Genomic DNA, 11,849 nt, shown 5'->3' with positions numbered 1-11,849 from the left:
GGAGAAGAGCACATTTGGGTTGGTTTTGGGTAGAGACGAGCATATTTGGGTTGGTTTTGGGTAGAGAAGAGCTTGTTTGGGTTGGTTTTGGGTCAAGAAAAGCATATTTTGGTTGGTTTTAGGTAGAAAAGATCACGTTTTGGGTGTGATAACTGCCGTTGGGTTGTTTTTGGGGTGGAGAAGAGCACATTTGGGTTGGTTTTGGGGTGCAAATGAGCACATTTGGGTTGGTTTTGAGTAGAGAAGAGCACATTTGGGTTATTTTTGGGTAGAGATTAGAACATCTTGGGTTGGTTTTGGGTAGGATAACTGCCATTGGGTCATTTTTGGGGTGGAAAAGAGCACATTTGGGTTGGTTTTGGGTAGAGACGAGCACATTTGGGTTAGTTTTGGGTAGAGATGGGTGAATTTGGGTTGGTTTTGGGTGTGATAAATGCAGTTGGGTTGGTTTTGGGTGGAGAAGAGCACATTTTGGGTTGGTTTTGGGGTGCAAATGAGCACATTTGGGTTGGTTTTGAGTAGAGATGAGCACATTTAGGTTAGTTTTGGGTGGAGAAGAGCACATTTGGGTTGGTTTTGGGTAGAGATGAGCAGATTTGGGTTGGTTTTGGGTGGGATAAATGCCGTTGGGTCATTTTTGGGGTGGAAAAGAGCACATTTGGGTTGGTTTTGGGTAGAGATGAGCATGTTTGGGTTGGTTTTGGGGTCGAGATGAGCATATTTGGGTTGGTTTTGGGTGGAGAAAAGCACATTTTGGGTCGGTTTTGGGTAGGATAACCGCCGTTGGGTCCTTTTTGGGGCGAAAAAGACCACGTTTGGGCCACCCTCGGTGGCGGGCCTCCATTTTTGGGGTCGTTCTCCCCCCTCTCTGCAGGCCGGCTCGTCCCAGGGCGGCTCGGCGGGCTTGTCGGTGGTCAAAGTCCTGAGCAGCACCGAGGTGGCCGCCTTGGCCGGCCCCCCGGGCTCGCGGGGGGCCTCGGAGGAGAGCCGCAAGCTGGAGCACCAGAAGAAGCAGGAGAAGGCCAACCGCATCGTGGCCGAGGCCATCGCCCGCGCCCGGGCCCGGGGCGAGCAGAACATCCCCCGGGTGCTCAACGAGGACGAGCTGCCCAGCGTGAGGCCGGAGGAGGAGGGCGAGCGCAAGCGGCGGCGGAAGGGGGCCGGCGAGCGCGGCGGCCCCAAGGAGGAGCGGCCCCGCAAGGGGAAGGGGCAGGGGGGCTCCGGGAAGAGCAAGGGGCGCAGCAAACCCAGGTGAGGGGCCGTCCTTGACTTTTTTGGCCATCCTTGGTCTTTGTCGCGGCCATCGTTGCCTTTTTTGGCCATTATTGGTCTTCATGGTGGCCATCGTTGGCTTTTTTGGCCATATTTGGTCTTCAGGTTGGCCATCGTTGACTTTTTTGGCCATCGTTGGTCTTCATGGTGGCCATCGTTGACTTTTTTGCCCATATTTGGTCTTTGTGGTGGACATCGTTGACTTTTTTGCCCGTATTTGGTCTTCGTGTTGGCCATCGTTGACCTTTTTGGCCATTATTGGTCTTCATGTTGGCCATCGTTGACTTTTTTGCCCATATTTGGTCTTCGTGGTGGCCATCGTTGACCTTTTTGGCCATTATTGGTCTTCATGTTGGCCATCGTTGACTTTTTTGCCCATATTTGGTCTTTGTGGTGGTCATCGTTGGCTTTTTTGGCCATATTTGGTCTTCAGGTTGGCCATCGTTGACTTTTTTGGCCATCGTTGGTCTTCGTGGTGGCCATCGTTGACTTTTTTGGCCATCATTGGTCTTCAGGTCGGCCATCGTTGACTTTTTTGGCCATCATTGGTCTTCATGGTGGTCATCGTTGACCTTTTTGGCCATTATTGGTCTTCATGTTGGCCATCGTTGACTTTTTGGGCCATATTTGGTCTTTGTGGTGGACATCGTTGACTTTTTTTGCCATATTTGGTCTTCATGTTGGCCATCGTTGACCTTTTTGGCCATATTTGGTCTTCGTGTTGGCTATCGTTGACTTTTTTTGCCATTGTTGGTCTTTGTGATGACCATCGTTGACTTTTTTGGCCATATTTGGTCTTTGTGTTGGCCATCGTTGACTTTTTTGGCCAACATTGGTCTTCATGTGGGCCATTGTTGACTTTTTTGGCCATCGTTGGTCTTCATGTTGGCCATCGTTGACTTTTTTGGCCATCGTTGGTCTTCATGTTGGTCATCGTTGACTTTTTTGGCCATCGTTGGTCTTCATGTTGGCCATCGTTGACATTTTTGGCCATCGTTGGTCTTCGTGGTGGCCATCGTTGGTCTTCATGTTGGCCATCGTTGACTTTTTTGGCCATATTTGGTCTTTGTGGTGGACATCGTTGACTTTTTTGGCCATCATTGGTCTTCAGGTTGGCCATCGTTGACTTTTTTGGCCATCGTTGGTCTTCATGGTGGTCATCGTTGACATTTTTGGCCATCGTTGGTCTTCGTGGTGGCCATCGTTGGTCTTCATGTTGGCCATCGTTGACTTTTTTGGCCATATTTGGTCTTTGTGGTGGACATCGTTGACTTTTTTGGCCATCATTGGTCTTCAGGTTGGCCATCGTTGACTTTTTTGGCCATCGTTGGTCTTCATGGTGGTCATCGTTGACTTTTTTGGCCATCGTTGGTCTTCGTGGTGGCCATTGTTGACTTTTTGGCCATATTTGGTCTTCGTGTTGGCCATCGTTGACCCTTTTTGGCCATCGTTGGCCATCATCATGTCCATGGTTGACCCTCATGGCCAACGTTGGCCATCAGCGTTGACTCCAACGGCAGTTTTGTTGCGCCATCGACATTTTTGCCCTTTTTCACCCCAAATTTTGCCCTTTTTCACCCCAATTTTTGCCCTCTTCCACCCCAACTTTTGCCCTCTTCCACCCCAACTTTTGCCCTCTTCCACCCCAAATTTTGCCCTTTTTCACCCCAAATTTTACCCTCGTTGCCCCCCCCCTTGACTCACCCCCACCCTTAACCTCCGTTTGCCGCAATCTCACCCGCGCCGCCCCGATTCTTGCCGTTTTCACCCCAAACCTTCTCCGGGGGGGGGGTCGCCCCTATGGGGGCGTGCCCCCCGCCCCTACCCTCTTAACCCTGTCCCCCCCTAACCCCCCCACCCCCCCCCCCAGCACCATCACCCCGGTGGTGGGCAAGAAGCGGAAGCGCAACGCCTCCTCCGACAACTCCGACGCCGAGGTGATGCCGGCGCAGTCGCCGCGCGAGGAAGAGGAGGCCAGCGTGCAGGTCTGGGGATGAAGGCCACGGTTTTGGGGGGTCTCCACGAGGGTGCGGACCCCCCCCTTCACGTTTTTACCCCCCCCCAAACCCCGTAGAAGCGGCGCTCCAACCGGCAGGTGAAGCGCAAGAAGTACACGGAGGATTTGGACATCAAAATCACCGACGATGAGGAGGACGAAGAGCTCGACGTCACCGGGCCCCCCCGCCCCGAGCAGCCCCCCGCCCCGCAGCCCCCCGCCCCGGAACCGGAGCCCGAGGGCGAGACGTTGCCCTCCATGCAGTTTTTTGTGGTGGGGGGTCTTTTTTTTTCCCCCCCCGGGTCTTCGCGCGGCGTTTTGCCCTTTCTCTTCCTCTTGGGCGGGCTCTTCATCTTCGCCTCTTGCCTCGCAGGAGAACCCCAGCGAGGAGGACGCGGCCATCGTGGACAAGGTCCTCTCCATGCGGGTGGTCAAGAAGGAGGTGAGAAACCCCCCAAAAAAAGAAAAAAAAAGGGAAAAAAGGGGAATTTTGGCCAACGTTGACGCTCCCGCCTTGCTCCCCGCAGCTCCCGTCGGGGCAGTTTACGGAATCCGAAGAGTTTTTCGTCAAATATAAGAATTAGTAAGTGGCCAGCCAAGATGGCGGGGGGTTAGGGTGGGGGTCCTCCATCCTAAGAGGAGTTTTTTTGACCCAAAGAAGAGTTTTTTGGCCCAAAGAAGAGTTTTTTTGGCCCAAAGAAGAGTCTTTTTGGCCCATAGAAGAGTTTTTTTGTCCCAAAGAAGAGTTTTTATGGCCCAACAAAGATTTTTTTTTGGCCTGAAGAAGAGTTTTTTGGCCCAACAAAGAGTTTTTTGTCCCTACGAAGAGTTTTTTTGACCCAACGAAGAGTTTTTTTGGCCCAACGAAGAGTTTTTTTGGCCCAGCGAAGAATTTTTTGGCCCAACGAAAAGTTTTTTTGTCCCAACAAAGAGGTTTTTTTGGCCCAACAAAGAGTTTTTTGTCCCAACGAAGAGTTTTTTGTCCCAACGAAGAGTTTTTTTGTTCCTACGAAGAGTTTTTTTGGCCCAACGAAGAGTTTTTTGTCCCAATGAAGAGTTTTTTTGTCCCTACGAAGAGTTTTTTTGACCCAATGAAGAGTTTTTTGGCCCAAAGAAGAGTTTTTTGGCCCAAAGAAGAGTTTTTTGTCCCAACAAAGAGTTTTTTTTGGCCCAAATAAGAGTTTTTTGGCCCAAAGAAGAGTTTTTTGTCCCAACGAAGAGTTTTTTTGGCCCAAATAAGAGTTTTTTTGTCCCAACGAAGAGTTTTTTTTGTCCCTACGAAGAGTTTTTTTGACCCAACGAAGAGTTTTTTGTCCCAACGAAGAGTTTTTTTGGCCCAACAAAGATTTTTTTTGGCCTGAAGAAGAGTTTTTTGGCCCAACGAAGAGTTTTTTGTCCCTACGAAGAGTTTTTTGGCCCAACGAAGAGTTTTTTGTCCCAATAAAGAGTTTTTTTTTGGCCCAACAAAGAGTTTTTTGGCCCAACGAAGAGTTTTTTTTGGCCCAACAAAGAGTTTTTTTGACCCAACGAAGAGTTTTTTTGTCCCAATGAAGAATTTTTTTGGCCCAATGAAGAGTTTTTTTGTCCCAACGAAGAGTTTTTTTGTCCCAACGAAGAGTTTTTTTGTCCCTACGAAGAGTTTTTTTGGCCCAACGAAGAGTTTTTTTGTCCCAACGAAGAGGTTTTTTTGCCCAAATAAGAGTTTTTTTGCCCAAAATGGCTTCGTGGAAGGGTTATGGGTGTTTTTTTTTGTAATCTCACGTGGATTTTGATGTTTTTCTGCCCCGTGTAGCTCCTACCTGCACTGCGAGTGGGCCACCATCGACCAGCTGGAGAAGGACAAGAGGATCCACCAGAAGCTCAAGCGCTTCAAGACGAAGATGACCCAGATGCGACACTTCTTCCACGAGGTGCCCGCTTTTGGGGGCAAATGGGACGATTTTGGGGCTCGGGGATGAGTTGTTTTGGCAGATTCTCACCTTTCAAGAGGTTTTTTGGGGATTTTTTTGCATCTCGCTACCTATTTTTTCTAAAATAATTAAAAAATTGGGTGCAGAGGGGACATTTTCGGGCTTGGGGTTGAGTTTTTTGGGCAGATTCTCACCTTTTAAGAGCTTTTTTTGGGAATTCTTTGCATCTCACCACCTCTTTTTACTAAAATAATAAAAGAATTGGGAACAGAGGGGACATTTTGGGGCTCAGGGATGATTTTTTTTGGCAGATTCTCACCTTTCAATAGTTTTTTTGGGAATTTTTTGCATCTCACCACCATTTTTTTCTAAAATAATGAAGGATCGGGAACAGAGAGGACATTTTGGGGAATAGAGGATGAATTTTTTGGGCGGATTCTCACCTTTCAAGAGGTTTTTTATTTTTTTTTTGCATCTCACCACCTCTTTTTACTAAAATAATGAAAGAACTGGAAACAGAGGGAACATTTTGGAGGATAAAAGATGATTTTTAACGGGATTCTCACCTCTCAAGAGGTTTTTTGGGGGATATTTTGCGTCTCACCCCATTTTTTTCCCCAAATCAATTAAAAACCAAGGACGAGGAGCCTTTCAACCCCGACTACGTGGAGGTGGACCGCATCCTGGACGAGTCGCACAGCGTCGACAAGGACAACGGCGAGGTGAGTGGGGGAAGAAAGGAGGGGAAACGAGGACCCCGACCCCATCAAGGACCCCCCCAAACCCCCCCCAAATTTTTTTGGGGTTCCTCCTCCAGCCCGTGGTCTACTACCTGGTGAAGTGGTGCTCCCTCCCCTACGAGGACAGCACCTGGGAGCTGAAGGAGGACGTGGACGAGGGCAAAATTGGGGAATTTAAGCGCATCCAAGCCCGGCACCCCGAGCTCAAACGCCTGGTGAGCGCCCGAATTTCCTCCTCAGCACCCCAAATTGGTGGAATTCCCTCTTATCGTCTCAATTTTGGTTGGTTTTCGCCCAAAAATTGATAGCCACGTCCTCAAGCCGGCTCGTGGAAGAAGCTGGAGCTGTCGCACGAGTACAAGAACCACAACCAGTTGAGGGAGTATCAACTGGAAGGGGTCAACTGGTTGCTCTTCAACTGGTACAACAGGCGAGTTGACGGGGCGGGGGGCGCGGAAATGGGGGCGGGATGGGGGAAATTGGGAAAGGATGGGGGAAATTGGGTTGGGAGGGGGGAAATAATTGGGTTGGGAGGGGGGAAATTGGGGCAGGATGGGGGAAATTGGGGCAGGATGGGGGAAATTGGGTTGGGAAAGGGGAAATAATTGGGATGGGATGGGGGAAATTGGGTCAGGGTGGGGGAAATTGGGTAGGGATGGGGGAAATAAATTGGGTTGGGATGGGGGAAATTGGGTTGGGAGGGGGGAAATTGGGTCAGGATGGGGGAAATTGGGTCAGGATGGCAAAATTGGGTAGGGAAAGGGAAAATAAATTGGGTTGGGATGAGGAAATTGGGTCAGGATGGGGGAAATTGGGGCAGGATGGGGGAAATTGGGTAGGGAAGGGGGAAATAAATTGGGTTGGGATGAGGAAATTGGGTCAGGATAGCGAAATTGGGGCAGGATGGGGGAAATTGGGTAGGGAAGGGGGAAATAAATTGGGTTGGGATGGCAAAATTGGGGCAGGATGGGGGAAATTGGGGCAGGATGGGGGAAATAATTGGGTCGGGATGGGAAAATGGGGTCAAAATGGGGGACATTGGGTCAGGATGAGTGAAATTGGTTCGGGATGGAGGAAATTGGGTCGGGATGGGGCAAATTGGGTCGGGATAGGGCAAATAAATTGGGGCAGGATGGGAAAATGGGGTCAAGATGGGGGAAATTGGGTCGGGACCGGGAAAATTGAGTCGGGATGGGGGAAATTGGGTCCGGTTGGGGGAAATTGGGTTGGGATGGGGCAAATTGGGTTGAAATGGGGGAAATTGGATCAGGATGGGTGAAATTGAGTTGGAATGGGGGAAATAAATTGGGTTGGGATGGGGGAAATTGGGTCGGGATGGGCGAACTTGGATCGGGATGGGGCAAATTGGGTCGGGACGGGGCAAATCGGGTCAGACTGGGGGAAACTGGGTCGGCGACCACCTTGGTGGGCTTTTGGTCCCCCGAGGGGCCACCAACCCTCCTCCTCCCCGCAGGCAGAACTGCATCCTGGCGGACGAGATGGGCTTGGGCAAGACGATCCAGTCCATCGCCTTCCTGCAGGAGGTCTACAACGTGGGCATCCGCGGCCCCTTCCTGGTCATCGCCCCCCTCTCCACCATCACCAACTGGGAGCGGGAGTTCAACACCTGGACGGGGATGAACAGCATCGTCTACCACGGCAGCCTGGCCTCGCGGCAGATGATCCAGCAGTACGAGATGTACTGCAAGGACTCGCGGGTACGGGGGGGTTTTGGGGGTTCTCCAGAAGCTTCCGTGGTGGAGGAGGAGCAAGGGAGGCTTTGAGGTTCTCCTGAAGCTCCTGGAGAACCTCTTGAGGTGGTTTTTGGGTCCTCCAGAAGCTCCTGGAGATCTTCCCAAGGGTTTAAGGAGGTTGAGGATGACTTTTAGGTCTTCCAGAAGCTCCTGGAGAACCTCCTGAGGTGGTTTTTGGGTCCTCCAGAAGCTCCTGGAGATCTTCCCAAGGGTTTAAGGAGGTCGAGGGTGGCTCCAGGTCCTCCTAAATCACTTGGAGAACCTCCTGAGGTGGTTTTGAGGTCCTCCAGAAGCTCCTGGAGATCTTCCCAAGGGTTTTAGGAGGTCGAGGATGACTTTGAGCTCCTCCAAAAGATCCTAAATCCCCTGGAGAACCTCCTGAGATGTTTTTTAGGTCCTCCAGAAGCTCTTGGAGATCTTCCCAAGGGTTTAAGGAGGTCGAGGATGACTTTGAGGTCTTCCAGAAGCTCCTGGAGAACCTCCTGAGGTGGTTTTTAGGTCCTCCAAAATCTCCTGGAGATCTTCCCAAGGGTTTTAGGAGGTCGAGGGTGACTTTGAGGTCCTCCAAAAGCCCCTAAATCACCTGGAGAACCTCCCAGGGGTGGTTTTTGGGTCCTCCAGAAGCTCCTGGAGATCTTCCCAAGGGTTTTAGGAGGTCGAGGTTGACTTTGAGCTCCTCCAAAATCCCCCGGAGACCCTCCCGAGGCCGAGGAGAGATGTCCGGAGCCTTCCTCCCACCCTTTTTTAGGGCCGCCTGATCCCGGGGGCCTACAAATTCGACGCCCTGATCACCACCTTCGAGATGATCCTCTCCGACTGCCCCGAGCTGCGGGAGATCGAGTGGCGCTGCGTCATCATCGACGAGGCCCACCGCCTCAAGAACCGCAACTGCAAGCTCCTCGACAGCCTCAAGCACATGGACCTGGTGAGGGACAGCAGAAGGCTTCTCGGGGGGGACCCCAATCGGTCCCTTTTCCCCTCCTCGGGTCGATTTTGGGTGCCCTGGAGGGGTTTCGGGGGTTGGACGGAGGCAGTTGGGTTCGTCCCGCGCGGCCCGAGGTGGTTTTGGAGGTGTTTGGGGGGTTTTTGGTTGGGTTTGGAGGTGTTTGGGTTGACTTTGTGGACCTTGGGGGTGGTCCTGGAGGTGTTTTTGGGGTTTTTTGTTGGGTTTGGAGATGTTTGGGTTGACCTGGTGGACCTTGGAGGTGGTTCTGAAGATGTTTTTGGGATTTTTGGTTGAGTTTGGAGATATTTGGGTTGATCCCACATCTCTTGGGGATGGTCCTGAAGGTGTTTTGGGGTTTTGGGTTGAGTTTGGAGGTGTTCGGGTTGACTTTGTGGACCTTGGAGTTGGTCCTGAAGATGATTTTGGGGTTTTTGTTGGGTTTGGAGGTGTTTGGGTTGACTTTGTGGGCCTTGGGGGTGGTCCTGGAGGTGTTTTTGGGGTTTTGGTTGGGTCCTGGAGGTGTTTTTGGGGTTTTTGTTGGGTCCTGAAGATGTTTTGGGGGTTTTTGGTTGGGTTTGGAGGTGTTTGGGTTGACCTGGTGGACCTTGGAGGTGGTTCTGAAGATGTTTTTGGGAGTTTTGGTTGAGTTTGGAGATATTTGGGTTGATCCCACATCTCTTGGGGATGGTCCTGAAGGTGTTTTGGGGTTTTTGGTTGAGTTTGGAAGTGTTTGGGTTGACGTTGTGGGCCTTGGGGGTGGTTCTGAAGATGTTTTTGGGGTTTTTGGTTGGGTTTGGAGGTGTTTGGGTTGACCTTGTGTCCCTTGGAGATGGTCCTTAATGTGTTTTTGGGGTTTTTGGTTGGTTTTGGAGGTGTTTGGGTTGACCTGGTGGACCTTGGGGGTGGTCCTGGAGGTGTTTTTGGGGTTTTTGTTGGGTCCTGAAGGTGTTTTTGGGGTTTTTTGTTGGGTTTGGAGGTGTTTGGGTTGACTTTGTGGACCTTGGGGGTGGTCCTGGAGGTGTTTTTGGGGTTTTTGTTGGGTCCTGAAGATGCTTTTGGGGTTTTTGTTGGGTTTGGAGGTGTTTGGGTTGACCTTGTGGACCTTGGGGGTGGTCCTGAAGGTGTTTTTGGGGTTTTTGTTGTGTCCTGAAGGTGTTCTTGGGGTTTTTGTTGGGTCCTGAAGATGTTTTGGGGGTTTTGGTTGGGTTTGGAGGTGTTTGGGTTGACCCTGTGGACCTTAGGGGTGGTTCTGAAGATGTTTTGGGGGTTTTTGGTTGAGTTTGGTTGAGTTTGGAGATGTTTAGGCTCATCCCATATCCCTTTGAGATGGTCCTGAAGGTCTTTATGGGGTCTTGGTTGGGTTTGGAGGTGTTTGGGTTGACCTTGTAGACCTTGGGGGTGGTCCTGAAGGTGGTTTTGGGGTTTTTGGTTGGGTTTGGAGATGTTTGGCTTGACCTTGTGTCCCTTGGAGATGGTCCTTAACGTGTTTTTGGGGTTTTTGGTTGGGTTTGGAGGTGTTTGGGTTGACTTTGTGGACCTTGGGGGTGGTCCTGAAGGTGTTTTTGGGGTTTTTGTTGTGTCCTGAAGGTGTTTTTGGGGTTTTTGTTGGGTCCTGAAGGTGTTTTTAGGATTTTTGTTGGGTCCTGAAGGTGTTTTTGGGGTTTTTGTTGGGTCCTGAAGGTGTTTTTGGGGTTTTTGTTGGGTCCTGAAGATGTTTTGGGGGTTTTTGGTTGAGTTTGGAGGTGTTTGGGTTGACCTTGTGGACCTTGGGGGTGGTCCTGAAGGTGTTTTGGGGGTTTTCGTTGGGTTTTGAGATGTTTGGGTTGACCTTGTGGACCTTAGGGGTGGTTCTGGAGATGTTTTTTGGGTTTTTGGTTGAGTTTGGTTGAGTTTGGAGATGCTTGGGTAGACCTTGTGTCCCTTGGAGATGGTCCTTAACGTGTTTTTGGGGTTTTTGGTTGGGTTTGGAGGTGTTTGGGTTGACCTTGTGGACCTTGGGGGTGGTCCTGGAGGTGTTTTTGGGGTTTTCGTTGGGTCCTGAAGGTGTTTTTGGGGTTTTTGTTGGGTCCTGAAGGTGTTTTTGGGGTTTTTGTTGGGTCCTGAAGATGTTTTGGGGGTTTTTGGTTGGTTTTGGAGGTGTTTGGGTTGACTTTGTGGACCTTGGGGTTGGTCCTGAAGATGATTTTGGGGTTTTTGTTGGGTTTGGAGGTGTTTGGGTTGACTTTGTGGACCTTGGGGGTGGTCCTGGAGGTGTTTTGGGGGTTTTTGTTGGGTCCTGAAGGTGTTTTTGGGGTTTTTGTTGGGTCCTGAAGGTGTTTTTAGGGTTTTTGTTGGGTCCTGAAGGTGTTTTTAGGGTTTTCGTTGGGTCCTGAAGATGTTTTGGGGGTTTTTGTTGGGTTTGGAGGTGTTTGGGTTGACCTTGTGGACCTTGGGGGTGGTCCTGGAGGTGTTTTTGGGGTTTTCGTTGGGTCCTGAAGGTGTTTTTGGGGTTTTTGTTGGGTCCTGAAGGTGTTTTTGGGGTTTTTGTTGGGTCCTGAAGATGTTTTGGGGGTTTTTGGTTGGGTTTGGAGGTGTTTGGGTTGACCTGGTGGCCTTTGGGGATGGTCCTGAAGATTTTTTGGGGGGTTTTGGTTGGGTTTGGAGGTGTTTGGGTTGACTTTGTGGACCTTGGGGGTGGTCCTGAAGGTGTTTTTGGGGTTTTTGTTGGGTCCTGAAGGTGTTTTTAGGGTTTTCGTTGGGTCCTGAAGGTGTTTTGGGGGTTTTTGGTTGAGTTTGGAAGTGTTTGGGTTGACCTTGTGGGCCTTGGGGGTGTTTCTGAAGATGTTTTTTGGGTTTTTGGTTGAGTTTGGTTGAGTTTGGAGATGTTTGGGTTGACCTTGTGTCCATTTTAGATGGTCCTGAAGATTTTTTTGGGATTTTTGGTTGAGTTTGGAGATCTTTGGGTTGATCCCACATCCCTTGGAGATGATCCTGAAGACTTTTTTGGGGTTTTTGGTTGAGTTTGGAGATTTTTGGACTCATCTCGTGGCCCCTGGGGATCATCCTGAAGGTGTTTTTGAGGTTTTTGGTTGGGTTTGGAGATGTTTGGGTTGACCTTGTGTCCATTTTAGATGGTCCTGAAGACTTTTTTGGGTTTTTTGGTTGAGTTTGGAGACATTTGGCCTCATCCCACATCCCTTGGCATGATCCTGAAGCGATTTTTGGCCCTTTTTGATCAAATTTGGAGATCTT

The 11,849-nt window shown here is 50.3% G+C and overlaps 1 protein-coding gene across 1 annotated transcript; it reads left to right on the top strand.

The window, feature by feature from the left end:
* Positions 1-304: 304 nt before the first annotated feature.
* On the top strand, positions 305-8,638 carry LOC116501507 (chromodomain-helicase-DNA-binding protein 8-like; the record flags this gene model as incomplete). Its single annotated transcript, XM_032207101.1, has 13 exons — positions 305-382; positions 444-479; positions 773-1,251; positions 3,143-3,257; positions 3,347-3,541; positions 3,642-3,710; positions 3,796-3,851; positions 5,061-5,178; positions 5,817-5,900; positions 5,996-6,133; positions 6,227-6,348; positions 7,393-7,636; positions 8,421-8,638. Coding segments are annotated over 13 exons (1,952 nt in total), but the record flags the coding sequence as incomplete, so codon positions are not given.
* Positions 8,639-11,849: the final 3,211 nt, after the last annotated feature.

The sequence above is a fragment of the Aythya fuligula genome, unplaced genomic scaffold, assembly GCF_009819795.1.
Source record: "Aythya fuligula isolate bAytFul2 unplaced genomic scaffold, bAytFul2.pri scaffold_118_arrow_ctg1, whole genome shotgun sequence".
NCBI lineage: Eukaryota > Metazoa > Chordata > Aves > Anseriformes > Anatidae > Aythya > Aythya fuligula.
The sequence above is the reverse complement of the archived record's forward strand: the minus strand, read 5'-3'. Positions and strand labels throughout refer to the sequence as shown.